General features: G+C 37.6%; 1 protein-coding gene across 1 annotated transcript in view; it reads left to right on the plus strand.

Moving 5' to 3' along the window:
• The window catches only part of PCNX2 (pecanex 2), a 200,369-nt gene that overhangs the window by 65,295 nt on the left and 115,819 nt on the right, over positions 1 to 19,255 (plus strand). Inside the window, exons 14-15 of the mRNA XM_067536007.1 lie at positions 14,960 to 15,070; positions 16,174 to 16,265. Coding sequence (XP_067392108.1) covers positions 14,960 to 15,070; positions 16,174 to 16,265 — 203 coding nt within the window. The remainder of the gene's footprint in view (positions 1 to 14,959; positions 15,071 to 16,173; positions 16,266 to 19,255) is intronic.

Consider the following 19,255-nt stretch of genomic DNA (forward strand, 5'->3'; position numbering starts at 1 on the left):
ACATAGGATGGACCATCAATTTTCCTAAGTTTACAGGTGTTACATTATGATACAACTGTGGGTTAAACTTCAAGTCGTTTACAGTCCATACAGGTACATAGTATTCAAAATCACAACTTTTAATCTTGGTAATATTACAAAAACATCTATTAACTAAATAAGTCATAAAATAAAATTCACTATCATGTACTACTTTCATTGGACAATGACTTCTAACACAAACACATTCCCTTCCTGCATACACAACAGCTGATTTTTGTTCAGTGAATATATTAAATATACATCTTTGGGTGCCTTTGTCTTTAACATAAAAACATTAATCTCTTTCCTGTAAATTTTGATCCTTCCACACACATCCCAAATTTTCATGGACCACACACTGAAACATGTCAATAGTTTTCCATTATTGATGTTCTTTATATGCCCAGGAATGGTGATCTACAGAATACATAACCAAATATTTTGTTAGCTGGATTCCCACAGGCACCACTGGATGGATATATGTCAATAGTGAGAGTGGGGTGTACAGTTATTACATATGCTCTTAGAACCATTTGGTCTTAAGTGTAAAGTTTACCAATTTTTACCGTACCATTAATTGTCTTTCCCCTTCTGTAACATTTCTTTCACAACAACTTTTTATTTCCAAAGGCAAATTTCCTTGCATGCTTTCTCAGATTATTTGAATGACCAATTGCTGACTTAGCCTGTGTACAGGCTAGTGCTAATGATACATTTTCTTGTATTATATCCAGAGTTTCTGCTAAAAAGTAACAGATCCTTTTCCGCTTGCTGTGACATACTGGCAATATTTTAGAAAATAATTGTTGCCCCATTCCTAATTTTGACAAGGATGTATGCAGTGATGGGTTTTTCCAATTCTCGTATCTCAGCTATAACATATCTTAGTTCAGCGGTTCCCAACTTGTGGTCCGCGAAATGTTTGGAGGTTGAAAAGGGGTCCGCACACTCGAGAAGGTTGGGAAGCGCTGGCTTAGTTTGTTTAGCAATACCTTTATATTAGTAGCATCCAGTATTTTAACTTTTAATTCAGTTCCACCCAAAGCAGTTTTCAATACACTTCTTGGGAGCCTTATCTTAGGCTACCTACCCCTCCTGGCTACCAGGCAAATCCAATAGCCTTCAGTATTTTACACTGAGATAGTGTTAGGGCAGCTATACCTTCACTGGGTCCTTACCGTACTGCCCTTTATAGTAATCGGGGAAGTTGTTGTAATGACCTTCCTTTTCTTATATCCAATTTTATACAACACTCAGGTGTATTCAGCTAGGCTTACATGCTAGAGGTTTATGTTTCTTTGTTTTGTTTTGTATTGTTTTGTTTTGTTATTCCTTCCCAACACACAAATCTTGCGTTCCATGCATGTTTTGCCTTTAAATATGCCTTTATCAACTGTGGATGTCTCCCTGTTAACAAACTGACATTTTTTTACCTCTGCCTTTCTGCAACATTTGTTTCTGTAAATATAGTCCAAATGCTTATTAATCCTTTACATTCCTTTTCTTAACACAATACACAACAATGCTAGCAACAAGACACACAACACAAAACAAGACACACAAAACACAATCTTCGTCGCAACAGTAGCTCAATGGTACTTTGGGTTTTTCTTTAGCTGTTTTGTTGGCGCCAGCTTTTCCTGAAGTTCTGAAAGACAAAAAGAACATTTTTCTACCCCTCTGGGGGGAAGGGGACAGGGATGGCTGATTATTGCTTAAAATACCTTTTCCTTTTACAAATCTCCATGCTGATTGCAGGCAAAACAGAGGAATTACCCCCATACTTTTGTGGTTTTGTTCTGTAGGCAGGCCAGGTTTTAATAGCGTTTACCCTTGTAAGGGTTTAGAATGAATTATCACACTGTTTATTTATGAAATTCATGAGGTGGTGTACCTCTGTTTTTCTTTTTATACAGCAGACCAGGTTTTGTAATGTTTTCTCTGGTGTGCCAACTGTTAAATTTATCTACAGGTAATAGCTGAGAAGCATCATTACCATAAGGCTTTTTAACATGAGGTGCTTTACCATTTCTAGCATGCCTAAAGAATAGTGTTTTCAGTTACCATTTCTAGCATGCTTAAAGATTTTCCCCAAAACTGTACACATTATATATTGTTACAGGGTTACTTATTAACACTGAATTTCTTTCAAGGTTTAATAATAACAATAACGTTAGCATCAAATCTATTACAAGTGTTACAAGTAGAAGTTTATAAGCATCTTGTTATACCATGCCTCTTATTTAGACAATATCTCTGAGTCCTGTGTGTTCAATATCCTTTTGTAATCTTTGCATAGGCTTTAATTTAATTATATCCTTGGAGTTTAGTGGGGTGAATTAGTAAGGGACTCTTACCTTGTAAGAGTTAACCTGTTTCTAAGTATCAGGACCAACTTGTTTTTTATCTTTCTTTTGTGTCCATTATTTGTAGCCCCTTTATGCTACCACTAATGGGCAGCTCTCTTTTTTCCCTATCACTAGGTAATTTGCATTAAGAGATACCACTAGTTGTTGTTTTTTTCCTTTGAGATTTTGAAATATAAAATAAACAATTTTCTAATTCCCTTCCATACTTTTAATTGTGAGGAATGGAACCATTTTACCTATGGCTTGTTTTGTTTCTTTGACCAAAAAAAAAAATCTATATCTATATATAGATATAGATATTTTACCTGGTATACTCTTGGGTTGCCTCTTTTCTACAAAGTTTAATGGGATCATTTAAAATTTAAAGTACGGTCTTCACCTTGTTTTTGTTTTGTTTGTTCTTAAAGCACAGTCTGAAAAAGAAAACACATCCTTTCCTGGCTCATTTTTGAGCCCTTGCAGGACCTTGCAGGATTTTAAGTAGCAAGTTTGTTCTGCATTTCTTTTACTCCTTTTACAATATACACTGCATAAGTCATGGGAAAATGCACATTTCTTTCATTACTTTAACTGCTATACCATTATATTAACAATATTGATTTTTACATAAGGTGTAACTCTTTATTTTGTGCTTACAGAGTTTTCATGTACCCTTTTCAAAGTGACAGTTTGATTACTCAGAGCCACCTTAAGGCTCAGTGTTTTTAATATTGCTTTTCTGTGCACCTCACCCCTGCTGTTGCTTTAGATGGGACACTTTCTTTTTAATTTCTTATTCTTTTACTACAGCTCTGTTCTGCTATTTTGTTACCAAAAAAAGGATCCAGAATCTTTTTTTTTTTTTTTTTTTTTTCTGGTTCTGGCTCCGCTGCCACAGCCATGGCCACATTCTTTGTTCATTATTTAGAAAGATATTAAACCTATAAAGCATTGAGGTACCGCTCAAGTGTTGAATGCTGAATAACAAAGCCAAACCACACTAGTTTTCCTGTGTTTGGCATAAAGTGTTTGTCAATTTTGCAACTTTGAGTGAAAGATTGAAATGGATTTTTAGTGGCATTATTTAAAAAAATCCAAAACAAAACATTTAATCTTAAACCCACAAAATAGGGTTTTACAAACCAGAAGTATTGGTTTAGATCCTTAAAACCTTACATATTTACACAATATATTCACATAAACACACAAATTCTTTTTCTCAACATCCCTTGCACTGTTTTAATTGTTTTCACACAGCTATACACAGATTACATTCCCTTTTATATATTGGAGGCAGTTAAGTTCCAATGGAAACCCCTATGTTCTTTTAGTAATTTTGACTAAATTGTCCATATTCAAATGATTTAAATCAGATTGTCTCTCTGCCTGCAGCAGTTAATTACAATTGATTATTTACATATTTACAGACCATTCATTTGGGAAAAGGGCCCATTTTTCCTTCAGAATGGCTGCAAAGAAACCAAGAATTCTCTTCCTATAACACTTTTCACAACTTTCAACTGTCCCTCCAAACTCTGTAGTGTTAACTTCTCGCTCTCTTTCCTTAAATCACTTGCTTATCTCCCAAAAAGACACCTCCATCAGCCCAGATATTACCATTCCAAGTATTGATCAGGGATCTGAATTCCCTGTGTTTACTCCTCCTCTTGTCTCCTGCCACAATGCCTCTCTGGGTTCCCGTCCAACTCCAGGCTCTAGCATGTTTTCTCAATCTCTTTACTACATAGTTTCTGCTGGCCTGATTCTGCTGCTTTCCTCGCAGAACAGTTTCTTCCTATGGGCACAGGCCTTGTTTCACTACCCGTTTAGCAAGGAGGGTGGTGTCCTCAACTAGCTTCCACCCCTCCTGGTCCATTTTCTTCATTCCCTTTTGTTCTTATTGCTCTGGAGTGGTCATTCTGCCAGGTAGGTAGCGATCCTTTCTGATAGAAGGCACGGGTATTCTGCTGTTAATTACTATGTTAGACTCCACCAGTTCGGTCCAAATGACCTTAGGTTGCCCGACTTCTCCACCAAATCTGTTACCCGCACATTAGGGCACCCCATCTTTACCCCAATCTGTAGGGTTCAAGGCATAACCCAGTTAAGGCACCCCCACCCTTTCCCAATCTGTAGGGCTCTGGGGGAAAGGCACCTACCCTTACCCAATTCACACTCTAGAGCTCAGGGTCACCCATTCCCAGACTGTAGAGCTTTGGATGTAACCTGGTTAATTGAAGTACCCATCCTTTCCCAGTCTGTAGGCTTCCAGGTGTAATTCTCTGCGGGTTTGCAGGATCTTTAATCAATGAAAGAGCCTTACACAGTAATCTTCTTTTTCTCTATTTATTAACAATTACCAAAACAGAATACACACACTAAGCATACCATGCTCACCACTCCCAATAAGGCAGACAAACTTCTCCTGGTGGCCAATCAGGATTAGATCATCTGGAGACTCCAACTTCTGCACAGTATGGCTTGCAGGGTGTTGAGGTCTGGCAGCGTCCTGGAGTTAGGTTCCAAAGCACTTCCTTTTGGACCTTAGTTTGTATAGTTAAAACTTGGGTCCTGCTTAGCTGTACCTTAACCAATAGTTTAAACTAAGGTACTACAAAACACCAATCCTAGCCCACTACGAAATAGTTCTTTAACCAATCATATCCCACCACCTTAATTGATTTAAATAGTGCACACTTAGTTATGCAATAGACAGAAACAATCAATAAATCAATAGACAAAAATCTTTCAGATAAACAATAGAGAATTGGGTACCAGAGAGGCAAAGCAAAAAGAAGTGTAGATTTTACAACCACAACTGTTGATAAGTGATTCCTTTCCAGACAGAATGCTATCAAACCAAGTTTTCTTTAAGCATCTTAATATCTGTTTCTTTATCTGGTGGTGGTAGGTACTATTAAGACAGTAGCACCTTCTTAACAGCCTGATATTACATTGTTTTGAAGTAGTTTCAGGAATGTGAAGATGTGACTACCTGCTACTTAGCTTATGGATGCTCTCTCTCCTAATATGGTTCTCTCTCCAAGAACAAGGCCTAAGCTTAGCCAAAAAACAAGGCCTCCCAAGGCTTCCAACCTTACACTGATCATATTAGAAAAAGACATCATCCATGCAATGCCGTTAATCTTTGTATGGTGGTCATATACACATAGGCATCACATTACTGATCAGCAACCTTCCCCCCTCTACTGCTCTGAGGCAGTCACACTTGCTATACTGCATTGTGTCTGGGCATCTCATTACTGGTAAAATATTTGCAACCTGATGATAGTTAAGACAACATCAACAAATATGAAGGGGCTCTATAGATTTAAATTTTCATCATGAGCCAAAGTGCTAAGTGTGTGTGAACAATGATTAAGGGGAAAACATTATAACAATTGCCAAGCATAATGAAGGATATAAACAATGAAGCTATGGTGGAGTAATTTAAAGTAGTAACGAGCAATGGGATGAAACTGAAAGAAAAAAATTAGGCTTTCTAATGGTAAAACTTCCTGACACTGAGATGGGTTGGCTGTGGAATAGTCTCCCAAAGGAAGTGGTGGAAGCCCAGTTGCTTAGGACATTTAAAACAAGAGAAAACAAAGTACTGGAGGGAGCAAAATTGTGGCATGGACTAGATGATCTAATAAGACTTTTCCATCTGTGATCACTATATCTGTGTGTAACTGCGGCTAAAGTTTGCTTATGCTATTTTTAGGATGGACTTATGGCATTGTACATAGACTTGTTGGCTTCCAGTTCTCCTCACTACAGACAGGGGGAAAAATGAAGACCCGTATCACTTATTTTCATTAGTTTAGTTTGCTCTCATTAAAGTTTCTTCTTACATCTTATTCTATCTGCCTGTCAAAGGTGAACAGTAAAAATACTGTTAAATAATTCATCAGGAATCCTAAATGACTCCTGGGATAAGATAAATAGAAAAACTATAGCAACCACTATAGAATGAGTGAGGTTATAACTGTGCTAATTTTGGCAGGCCTGAAAGATCATGGAACTGACTCTTGAAGCAGACTGAAAAGAGGGAGGGAGGTGGAGAGGGATTACAAACTCATATTGGCATTTGGAGCCTATAAAAAATAAAAGCCAGCTGCCTTCAGCATCTCACCCTCTTCTTGTTTTCTAGCTGTGAAAGCAGGTAATTGTTAAAAATTTACTTATTTGAGTTTAGCCTAGGAAATCATTTCTGGCTCTCCCTCACCCATAATCTGACCAAAATTTCTCATTTCTTTTAACTCATGGTTTAAGGTCTCAGGCTTGCCTGAGTGAAAATTCAGGGTACTGACTTGACCCCATTAGTCCTGTCCACAGTTTTCTTCCTTTATAATGCAATCCTCCCTTCGTACAGCAACAGTTATGTTGTAATATTTCCTTATGATCAAAGAATTGGAGAACCTCTTGTTGCCCATCGAACATAATATTATCATCTCAAGCTTCTGGATTCTTGAAGCTGGTAATCTTCGTATCCTTCTCAAGAGGTAGCAAAACTATTACTTCTCTCACCAAATTAAGAATTGTGAACATAGATTCAAATGTAGGTCTCATATGTGCTTACATATTGTGCCACCAGACTGCTGAATCTCTTGGGACTTAAATAATTCCTTTAAATGGTGAGGATAGTAAAGTATTTCTGTTTTTAGTACTCTAGATTGTGCAAAAAATATGGGGTGAAATCCTAACCCTACTGAAGACAAAGGAAGTTTTGTCATTAATCTTAATGGGGGTAGGATTTCACATATGGTGTAGAAATAAGTCCTTATGATATCTCTTTATAGGTACAGCTTGAAGTGAAAAATAAAGCATAGCATGATATAACATACTTGTAATGTATTGGAGTAGTATATTGAGAAATCAATGAACTTTTGTCTGAAGGGTCATAGAATAGTAAATACAAAGTTTTCCAGAAGTACTGTGTTATTTCTGATAACTATGAAACCATAAATATATTAATAAAAATCAACTGAAATTGTTGCAATTGGAAGTCTGACTAAGAAACTGGTCATTCTGATGCTGTGCAGTGAATTGCTATAAGAAGTTTATTACTAGATTGTGAAATATAAACTCAATTCAGTAGAAACTTATTAGATGTATAACCTCATTACATATAAAATGTGTTTTAAATGGGTCTGTGGCTTAGCAGACAGTCAATTTAGGACATTATTAATGATAAATCAATGTAAGTTTTGCTATCGACTTAAATGGTTGTCGGATCACGCCTTTAAGTCAGTTTTATCATTGGATCCAATCTTGAATTCCTTATTTAAGTTGACCTCATTGGGAAATTAATGTAAGTAAGAAGTGCAGAACTGAGCCTATTTCAGTCAATAAATACTAAAAGTTGTTGTGGGGTAATCATCTGAGCACTGGGTATCAGAGTGAGATAAGTGAATCACTTGCCATACATCATTGAACAACAAACATCAGATGATGGCAAACTTTGTTGATTACTGTCCTGTGCTGGATTTGAACCAGTGACATAGGGTCCATGTCTCATTAGTAAGCCAGGCACTACCAGTCACCCCAATAAAGATTTATTTGCCATTCAGTATTGAACCTAATCAATCTGAATTGAGAACTATGGAAGAAAGCTACTAGGTATTGAGAACTTCAAAAATTCCAGCCACTTCATTTAGGTGCCTAACTGGGAACCGAGTACTTTTGAAATCTGGCCCAAGTTGTGGATGCTGAGTACTACTGACAGAAAATCTGGCCCTTGATTTTCCCCAGTTGCAGATATATCTGTGAAACATTGCTGCTGCTGTTGCTTTGCAGGGCATCTTCTCAGTGTGGATGAGACACACTTGAATGTTGTGTTGAAGAATCAGGAAAAGATTCTATAAGAACTTCTCTTTATTTTAAAAGTGAAAAAGAAAATGGCAAAATAGAAAAATAAATTACCACCACCCACTTCCCTGGTGTTATCTGTTAAGGTATACTGCAAACAAACAGAACTATTTTTGGCATAGGAATTTGTGATAGGTTTATTAGGAACTGAGGAACCTTTTGAGAAAGGAGGAGCTCTTACAGGAGGGATGGTTTCCACCTAAACGAAAATGGAACCAGATTGCTGGCACGTAAAATTAAAAAGGCCGTAGAGGAGATTTTAAACTAAGGGCTGGTGGAAAGCCAGCAGGTACAGAGGAGCACATGGTTTAAACAGAGACACCCCATAGGGGAGGATCTATTAACCGGGATGCTCAATATCCTAGTAAAGAGAGGATAGAATTTAATAAAGTACAAGTAGGAACTGAAGAGAAACAGTCAAATGAAAGAGTCCCAGAAGATGCATTCTGTTACATCAGATGATGGCAGATGACTAAAAAGTGACAAATTTTAAAAGTACTTGTATACAAATGCTAGAAGTCTAAATATTGAGATGGGTGAACTTGAGTGCCTGGTACTAAATGAAGAGATTGATATAACAGGCATCACAGGAACTTGATGGAATGATGATAATCAATGGGACACTGTAATACAAAGGTACAGAATATATAGGAATGACAGATTAGGTTGTGCTGGTGAGGGAGTGACATTACATGTGAAAGAAAGCATAGAGTGAAATATAGTAAAAATATTAAATAAATCAAACTATACCATAGAATCTCTAAAGATAGAAATTCCATGATTGAATAATAGGAGTATAGCAGTAGGAATATGCTACCGACAACCTGACCAGGATGGTGATGGTGACTGTGAAATGCTCCATGAAATTAAAGAGGCTATAAAAATATAAAACTCAATGGGGGATTTCAACTATCCCCATATTTGACTGGGTACATGTCACCTCAGGACGGGTTGCAGAAATAAAGTTTCTGGACACCATTAATTACTGCCTCTTGGAGCAGCTAAGCCTGGAACCCGCAAAGGGAGAGGCAATTTCTGATTTAATCTTAAGTGGAGCACAGGATATGGTACAAGAGGTGAATATAACTGAACCACTCGGAAATAGTGACCATAAAATAATTAAATTTAACATCCGAGGGGGAAGAGGGAGAAATACCAAAGAAACTTTACTGTGGTAGGTTTAACTTCAGAAAAGGGAATGTCACAAAAATGAAGAAGCTAGTTAAATGGAAATTAAAAGGAACAGCCACAAGAGTGAAATGCCAGAAAGTTGCATGGAAACTTTTAAAAAACACCATAATAGAGGCTCAAATTAAATATATACCCCAAATTATGAAGAATAGTAAGAAGACCAAATAATTGCCACTATGGCCCAACAGAGTAAAATAAGTGGTTAGATGCAAAAAGGCATCCTTTAATAATTGGAAGTCAAATCCTACTGAGGCAAATAGAAAGGAGCATAAACTCTGGTGGCAAGTCAAGTGTAAAAGTATAATTAGGCAGGACAAAAGAAAATGTGAAGAGCAAGTAGCAGAAGATACAAAAATTAATAGCAAAAAAATTTTAAGTACATTAAACGCAGGAAACTTGCCAAACAATCCATGGGACTACTGGATGATCAAGGTGGTAAAGGAGCACTTAAAGCAGATAATGCTGTTGTGGAGAAGCTAAGTTAATTCTTTGATTTTCTATACCGCAGAGGATGTGAAAGAGATTCCCACACCTAACTCATTGTTTGTAGGTGACAGATCTGAGGAACTATTCCAAATTGAGATGTCCATAGAGGAGATTTTGGAACAAACTGATAAATTAAACAGTAATAAGTCACCAGGACCAGATGGTATTTACCCAAGAGCTCTGAAGGAATTCAAATGTGAAATTACAGAACTGCTAACTGTGGGATGTAACCTATCATCTAAATCAGATTCTGTGCCAGATGACTAGAGGATAGCTAATATGATGCCAATTTTTTAAAAAGGCACCACAGGTGATCCTGGCAATTTACAAGCCAATAAGCCTAACTTCACAGGTTGTTGTTTACTATAGTTTCAGAATTATCAGACACATAAATAAATAGGATTTGTTGGGGAAGAGTCAACAAGGCTTTTGTAAAGGGAAATCATGCTTCACCAATCCATTAGACTTCTTTGAGGGGGTCAACAAACATGTGGACAGGGGTGATCCCATGGATATAGTGTACTGTAGTTGGACTTCCAGAAAACCTTTGACAAAGTTCTTCACCAAAGGCTTTTAAGTAAACTAAGCAATCGTGGGATAAGAGGGAATGTCCTCTCATGAATCAGTAATTGGTTAAAAGACAGAAAACAAAGAGTAGAATAAATGGTCAGTTTTCAGAATGGAGAGAGGTAAATATCAGTGTCCCCCAGGGAACTATACTGGGATCAGTGCTGTTAAACATATTCATAAATGATCTGGAAAAAGAGGTAAGCAGTGAGGTGGCAAAGTTTGCAGATGATACAAAACTATTCAAGATAGTTAAGTCCAAAGCAGACTGCGAAGAGTTACAAAAGGATCTCACAAAACTGTGTGACCAGGCAACAAAATGGCAGATGAAATTCAACATTGATAACTGCAAAAAAATGCATATTGGAAAACATAATCCCAGGTATACATAAAAAATGGTGGGGTCTTAATTAGCTATTAGCACTCAAGAAAGGGATTTTGGAGTCATTGTGGATAAATTCTCTGAAAACATCTGCTCAATGTGCAGCGGCAGTCAAAAAAGCTGACAGAATATTAGGAATTAGATAGATAACAAGACAGTAAATATCATGCCACTATATAAATCCATAGTATGCCCACACATGGAATATTGCATGCAGTTCTGGTCACCCCATCTCCAAAAAGATATGTTAGAAATAGAAAAGCTACAGAGAAGGGTGAGAAAAAATGATAAGGGTATGGATTAGCTTCTGTATGAGGAGAGATTAAAAAGATTGGGACTGTTCATCTTGGAAAAGAGATGACTAAGGGGGGATATGATAAAGGTTTATAAAATCATGAGTGGTGTGGAGAAAATGAATAAAGAAGTGCTATTTACCCCTTCCCATAACACAAGAACCAGGGGTCACCTGATGAAATTAATAGGCAGCTGGTCTAAAACAAACAAGAGAAAGTAATTATTCACACAACATACAGTAAACCTGTGGAACTCATTGCCAGGAGATGTTGAGAAGGCCAAAAATATAACTGGATTCAAAAAAGAATGAGATAAATTCATGGAGGAAAGCTATTAGCCAAGATGCTCAGCGATGCAGCCCTATACTCTGGGTGTCCGTAAGCCTCTGACTGCCAGATGCTGCCACTGGATGACAGGGGATGGATCACTTGATGATTGCCCAGTTCTGTTCATTCCTTTTGAAGTGTCTGTCATTGGCTGCTGTAGGAAGACAGAATGCTGGGATAGATGGATTGCTGATCTGACGGTCCCAGTATGGCCATTCCTGTTCTTACAGCAAAACTTCTTTTACCTCAGCCTGTTACCTCTAGCAATAATTAAGCCTCTCTGGGGAAAAAAAGGCCTCCCTGAATGTTCTCTTCAGCTCCCTGTATAAGAATAGATTATTCCTCACCCAAAGGAATTTTTGGCTCTCTCTCTTCTAGAATAAAGCCATTTAGCTCTCAGCTTCTGCCAACAGACCAGGTATTTTTAGCCTGGATTACTAGCCTTTTAATACTAGCTCTTAATAAAACCACATGCTTTATTTTAACCAATTGCAAGCAAAAATACTTATACCGAAATTGTCACTGGGTTACCATGGTATTTTAAATCAAAATTCAAAGCTCCTTCCTAAATACAGAACCCCAGTTTCTATTACTCTATTGGAGGTAGCCTCCAAACTGCATGTGAAAGTAACAGTGCTCCAGCTTTCACAGCTGGTGGTGTTTCATATGCAAACAGGCAATACTACTTAAACAAGGTGCTAGATACTTTTAAGAATATATTGTACACCAGCCCTCTCTGATATTCATAATTCAACTTTAACTATGTAAATAGTCTTTCTTAATTGTCTGCTGTTCCCAACAGAAACCAGAAAACTCCTAAATTCTGTCCTTTTAAAGGCAAAGGCCCTTTAAACATCCTTTCCCCAGGATATTCCCTGACACAGGATAAGATTAACGTGTTTTAGGATTACTTCAGGAAGTATCAAAGAGGGAGTGAGATGGTGAGATTGCTCTTGTCAGCCAGCCTCCCGCACCCTCTCTCATACTTGCACTCATTCATTCACATTCCCCTCTGACACACCGACAATGCATTCTATTTCCTACCCTATCCATTACTCCCCAGCCCCCATCTAGGTTGTTCTTGGATCATGATAGTTAGAGCAATCATTTAGAGTTCAGACTGGAAATATTAAGTTAGCTGTATAGTGACTCCCTTGCTTCACAATGAGGATCTCTTTCTCATTTCAGTGCTGGGCTTTTGCAAAACCCTCCTTGTGATCACTGAATCTTGGGGACCAAAAATCTCTGATCAAATGGAGGGATCCAAATAATGCTAGGCGGTTTGCCATCTTTGCCATTGCTTTTCTTCAATAACAAACCAAGAATAGGTTGGTATGGATAGACTGGATGACTAGAGAGAGAAGAAGTAAAGATAGAGTTTTACAAGTGAGATGGAGAACAGAATATTTCTGCATGCTTTTATGCATATGCAATTTTTGTTAGTGCTCAGATACCACAGTGATGGGCACATTATAAATACTAACATAAGCATGCAGTTTGAGCTATCTCATCACACCAACACTCAAGCACTTACACTTTTTCTGTGTCTGACCCCTGAGTTTATTCTGTCTCTCTTCAACAAGAGTTATGAAATTAGATACTCGTAGAATATGACAGGTGAAGTACTAATATATGCAATCAAATCTAACAGAGCATATTGCTGTATAATTTTAACCTAGCAAGATGCATTAGCAAGAAGGATCATAAGTAAAATGGTATAATTGGGATTTTGCAAAGAAAACAAATGTCATTGGTAATGTTTGCTTTTGTTTTTAAAAGTCAGCATGGAAATAAGAGAGAAACATCAGCAGTTTGTTACATTTATGTATTATCAGGGCAAATAAGAAAAAAATTGCAGACTGCTCAGCATGTATAACTAACAAATACATGTTTGTTCACAGGGAAAATGGCCAGGAACAGCAGAACATTTTTCTGTGAGAAATGGGGCAAACGATCCATGCAATTTGCAGCACAGTTTTCCACGGTCTCCCAATGGCCCCGTTAACATAACAACTATCTGATTGGCTTTTCTTTGACTAAAACTGTAACCTGCCATGCAGTGCCCCTCTCCTTTTAACATTTACTACAGATCACATTTTCCTTTAGTTCCTTGTGATTCAGTTTCAGTTTGACTCATGTTAGCAGCAATTCATGGGCTACTCTCTTGGAGTACGCTTTGCTTTTATTTCCACAGGGTCTTACCAGGAAAATCTCTTTCTTCAGAATCTGTTTGGTTATCTCATTGTTTTTAAACCTAATGTTATTTCCATCTTGTTTCTTTTCCTCTCATTTGGCTTGTTCTGCAGCACTCTGAATACCTCGTTTCTCGCTTCTCTAAATTTACTATGCCACCTGAATTTGTCTGATTATCTTCACACACCCCAGTGGTGTTGCTTACACAGGGCTTGATGGTGCAAGGTGCTGAGCATCCAGGCTATAATCCAGCATAACATTTAAACATGTGATTAAATTTAACCGTGGATAAATCTCACTGAAGTTAGTGGGACTGTTCATCTGCTTAAAGTTAAAGCAGTGCTTAAATGCTTTGCTAGATCAAGGCCAGCATGCTCAGTACCTTGCAGGATTCAGCCCAGTAGTGATGTAGTCAGAGTACAAGACAGGAAGTACAAACCCTGAGTTCTAATCCTGACTGCTTTTGACCTTGGGGAAGTCATTTAAAATGAGGTACCACTCTGAAAAGTGGTTATATTAAAAATAGCACCTTCTTAATCAATAGATCAGCTTGCCTTTGTGTATTTTTTTTATTTAAATAAATTTTTACTACTTTTAAAGTCTGTCAGTTTGCAGAGTCAAGGCAGCTATGCGAGAGTGAGCTGGATTCTCTTTTGGCTCACACATAATCAGTAGAATTGGTAACTAACTTCCAGTTATAGAATCTTTATTGGTGGTGATGCATGTATCAGTCAGAGCTCAGTCTTACTGTCTAATTCCAGGCTGAGTTTGCAGAGCTCTCAAGTTAAGGAAAAAAGTGTTTTACTTTTAAACTGAAGAGATTTGATCTTACAAGTGATTGAGAAACGGTGAATGGAGACTATATTATGTCATCTTCCCCCTAGTCATTTTTCAGAGTAGAAATGAACTTTAACCCCTGTGTATTAGTTTAACTATGTGTAAAATAGGAAAATAATATTTACCTCAGAGGGTTGTTGTGAGAAATAATATTGGTAAAATGCTTTGGGGGATAAATAGGTTTGAATGAATTCTTCATAGTGCTACCTATTATTGCTTTTAGAGAAACATTAAACAAAAATAATTTTAAATAACAATAAAATGCCTGTAAAATGTATCCATTGTTCCTAATATCAAAATCCACTTACTGTAGAAAGCATTAAAATATAATGGAAAAGTAGCTTATCCCAGTTTGAGGAAGCTTCTCTCTGTTTTTCATACAAATATATTCAGTTATTGTGACATTCAAATAAATACTAACATACATCTTGTTTTAATTTCAGTGTTTTTGTATAGCTTCCCTGCAATTTCTCTTCTTGGCCTTTTCCCTCAAATCAACACCTTCTGTATATATCTCTTGGAACAAATAGACATGTTGCTTTTTGGTGGTTCTGGTAAGTAGCTTATTGTAGCCTGAGCTCATCTGTTTATGCCCACAGCCATAAATTAAGCTGGAATGTACTGCACATTTTAAGGCCCCATTCACATTACAGGTGAAGTAGTGCCAGTGGAGGCCATGCAGTTACACAGTTGGTACTAGCATGGTTTCTTGCACGAGTATGGATAAGGATATTTTTCTGAGAACAACGGTACTCAAACTGTGCCATAGGTTATGAACCACCCCCACACTCCACAGAAATGTTTTTAGCATGCCTAACATGATCCTTGGCAAAACTTAAATCCTTTTCCACATGAGGAAAAACATGCTAGAAGCATGATGATTTCTGGCATCATTTCAATCACAGTATGGATACGCCCTAAAAGAGAAAAGTATTATTTAGTGGGGGGGAGGGGTGTTCTTTAGCTGAAATAAGGAAAATAAAAATTCAGATGGCTAGAACTACCATATGCAAGTAGGGTAGCTTTATGCAAATAGGGTAGCTTTTCCTTAACTTCTTGATTCTTGAATAATGTAGCAGATCTGAGGGCAAAACGTGAGGTGAAACCCTGACCCCAACAAAGTCAAGGGAAGTTCTGCTATGACTTCCATGGAGCCAGAATTTCATCCATTGAGTGCTGCCAAAGATGCTGTCTTTTTTTTTTTTTTTTAAACTTTTAAGCATTAAGGTTCCAATTAAGTGTTTTTAATTGCAGCGGAATGCTGGAATAGAATGCAGCAATCTAAGGGTTAGAGCGTTTTCAAACAGCATCCTTCCTTTCCTCCTCTTCAAAATGAAAAAAGGGTAGGCGGAAACATTTTGGCTTAGCAGTATTTAATATAAAAAATGATGCACTTTTAGAAATCCTGGTCCCACTGAAGTCAATGGCAAAACTCCCATTGACTTAATGGAGCAAGAATTTCACCCTTAGTCTCTTGAGGAGCTTGTTTAACTGATCAAAACATTGAAGGTTTTCTTTATTCAACCAAAGAGAAATAACACTGTGATACAAGATTTGTATTAAGTTGTGGTTGAGCAAGTCCATTTTTGTTTTTTGTTTTGGTTACAACTTCTTGTTTCATCTAGAAAGTAACAAACTATTGATGTCTGTATTTCAGCTGCTGCTGGATTGATATCTGCACTATACAGTATTTCTCGAAGCTTTGTAGTTGTGATTGTTCTGTACGCTTTCTGCTTCAGTGCAGTGAAGGTAAGTGGGAATAACTGCAGTGGCAAACATGGACCATCCATGCTTAAAAGATACTTTGTTTTAGTGAGTGGCTTTAGTCCTAATTTGTCCTGCATCCATTTTATCAATGCTTGTTTCCCAAGATAATCTAAAACATGGCTTATAAATGTACTTCAAATTAGCTACACTGTAATACTTAGAAATCTTAGTCAAATACTGGTGTAAATGTTAACCTAATACTCAGGATTTCATGGAACACTGGTGTCTGATCATCTACCTGAAATTATTTCATTGTGTTTTCAATACAAACAGTCAAAAAGCAGCCCTGGTGTAAATGGGCATGGCTTCCATCAACTTCACTGTGAGTTACTCCTGGTTATGCCTGAGCAGAATTTGATCCAAATTCTTAACAAAAACTGTTTTCTTTAAAAAACAAAAACAAACCACATGCCCACACAACAGAGAAACTTCCCTCCCCTTTTTTTAATTACAACAGCATGCAGTACAGTTACTCTAATTTTGAGCTTGTTATATTTTCTACGGAACATTGTTAGGATATGTCCACACTGTAGAAAAACCCCATGGCAGCAAGTCTCAGAGCCTGGGTCAACTGACTAAGGCTCAGAGGGCTTGTGCGATGGGGCTAAAATTGGAAGTGTAGGCTTTCCGATTCGGGCTGGAACCAGGCTTTGAAACCCTTCCCTCTCTCACTGGGTTTCAAAGCATGAACTCTAGCCCAAGTGGAAATGCCTATACTGCTATTTTGAGCCCCAGACTGCGAGCCCCGTGAGCCTGAGTCAGTTGACCTGAACACTGAAACTCACTGGCACAGGGTTATTTTTTTTTGCAGTGTAGATGTACCCATAATTATGGTGTGTATTAACACTATACTGTTGTTAAGAATCTGTCTACATTTCCAATGTTGAACCTGTTTCAATGGATTTATTTCTGAACCCTAAAATGGACATAATGTGGTCCATATTTAAATTTGGCCTACAAGCTCTACAGTCAAAAATGAATTTATAAATGATGTTGTGACCTGTCCATGCCTAGGATAGCCACCTGAAAATACCAAGGTCAGGACAGGCTGTAAAAGGAGAGTAGATTCTCCCAGCACTCGTGGATAACACTGAAGTTAGACTTCTCAACCAGCCACAAACAATGCTTCTGATCCCCACACTGGTTATCAAGAAGCTAAAACAAAATATACACAGCCCCCTTTACTGCATTTCGGTCTCTGACTCCCAATAAACCACAAGGCCCAGTAAAGAGATACGTTATTTAAAACTCTATGCTCTTTACCAAAAAGTTTCTCCTGATCCCCGAAAGGTCAGCCACATTGCCAGTTCAATATAAGTTTGGATCTTACCCAAAATACCATGCTGCCAGCCAATCCTTTAGTAACTGAAACTAAAGGTTTATTATAAAAGGAAAGAAACAAACTATAAGAGAAATGTTAAATGATTAAAACAATCAGATACATACAAATGATTTGAAAGTCCATATATATCAGCAAAAACAATGAGAGTCCTGTAGCACTTTAAAGACTAACAAATTTAATTTCTACAAGCATAAGCTCTCATGGGCTGCAACCCACATCGTCAGATGTACACAGACTAACACAGCTACCCCTCTGGAACTTTTTATATGTATCAGGTTTTCAGTAGAATTGTGGAGTTTGCAGCTTGTATATCCCTCTGGTGTACTTCCAGTACCTGGATGGGTCTCAGTCCTTTGTTTCACAGCTTCAGTTGTAGATGAGTTGATCCAGAGGTAAATGAAGGGCTGAAGACTGAAGAAAGACTAAAGACAATGTGGATGTGGTGCAGTTGCCCTTTATGTCTCTTTGCCATGCTGCTTGTGAAAATTTAAAAAAATAGGATGGAGTCCAAGGTCACATGAGTAAATCCTGGTGACTCATCAGGTGCAGTCCCTGGGTTCTTTCCCTTGGTTTATTGTACCTTTGAGTTCCCTTAATGGGCCATTAAGCAACTAGTGCTGCAACCATCCTGTCTGGGGTATCGCTCAGAAACACAGCACAAGTTGAAATACAGATACATCAAACATATCCATAACTTCCAATATAAATATGACACATACACATAAATAATATCATCAGACTTAGCAAATTATATCCTTTCTAACAGTGCCTGACATGGCCTATATCATATGAATTCTTGTAATTTTGAAATATTGATGTTAAATAATATCATAAATGGTCCCCCTAATCCAGCCAGCATCACAGATGTGTATAATTCCTTTAATACCACACAGCCCCACCTCCTTCTCATTTGGCAATGTTGAGGTTGCAGAAGTAGAGAAAAATAGACATTTTAAAATTTTTTGTCATTTTGTGCTCGGTATATTTTAATTTTTTTATAATCGGATTTTGTGTCCTCTGTAATTTTTGGTGTTTCATTTAAACAAACAGACAAACGAACATTGAAGGTGAAATCCTGACTCCAGTGAAGTCAATGGCAAAATTCTGGTTTACCTTAGTGGGGCCAGGATTTCACCCTCGCTCTCATGAGATAAAAGCTAACTATTTTTCCTTAATCCTTTTAATAGCACCATATAGCAGGCTCGATACTTGATTATTGTGCCTATCAAATATCTCTGGAGTGGTGCTTTAATGATGCATCAAGGCAATACGTCTTTGAACAGCTCACAGGATCTTCTAGGCAATGCTGATTCTACTACTGGAAAATCTGAGGGTATGTCTACACTACAGTGGCACAGCAGTGGCGCTGCAGGTGTGCTGTACTAGTGTAGATGCTTCCTACATCAACAGAAGGGGTTTTCCTGTTGATTTAGATAATCCTCCTCTCTGAGACGCAGTAGCCAGGTCAACTGAAGAATTCTTCTATTGGCCTAATTGCGTCTACAGTGAGGATTAGGTCAACCTAACTATGTTGTACAAGGGATGAAATTTTTCACAGCCCTGAGCAATATAGCTAGGTGGACCTAAGTTTTACGTGTAGACCAGACTTTTGTCCGTGTCCCTCACAAAT

This window comes from Emydura macquarii, unplaced genomic scaffold, assembly GCF_026122565.2.
Source record: "Emydura macquarii macquarii isolate MOO-44397 ecotype Brisbane River unplaced genomic scaffold, CSIRO-AGI_Emac_v2 contig_3517, whole genome shotgun sequence".
In the NCBI taxonomy this organism is placed as follows: Eukaryota; Metazoa; Chordata; order Testudines; family Chelidae; genus Emydura; species Emydura macquarii.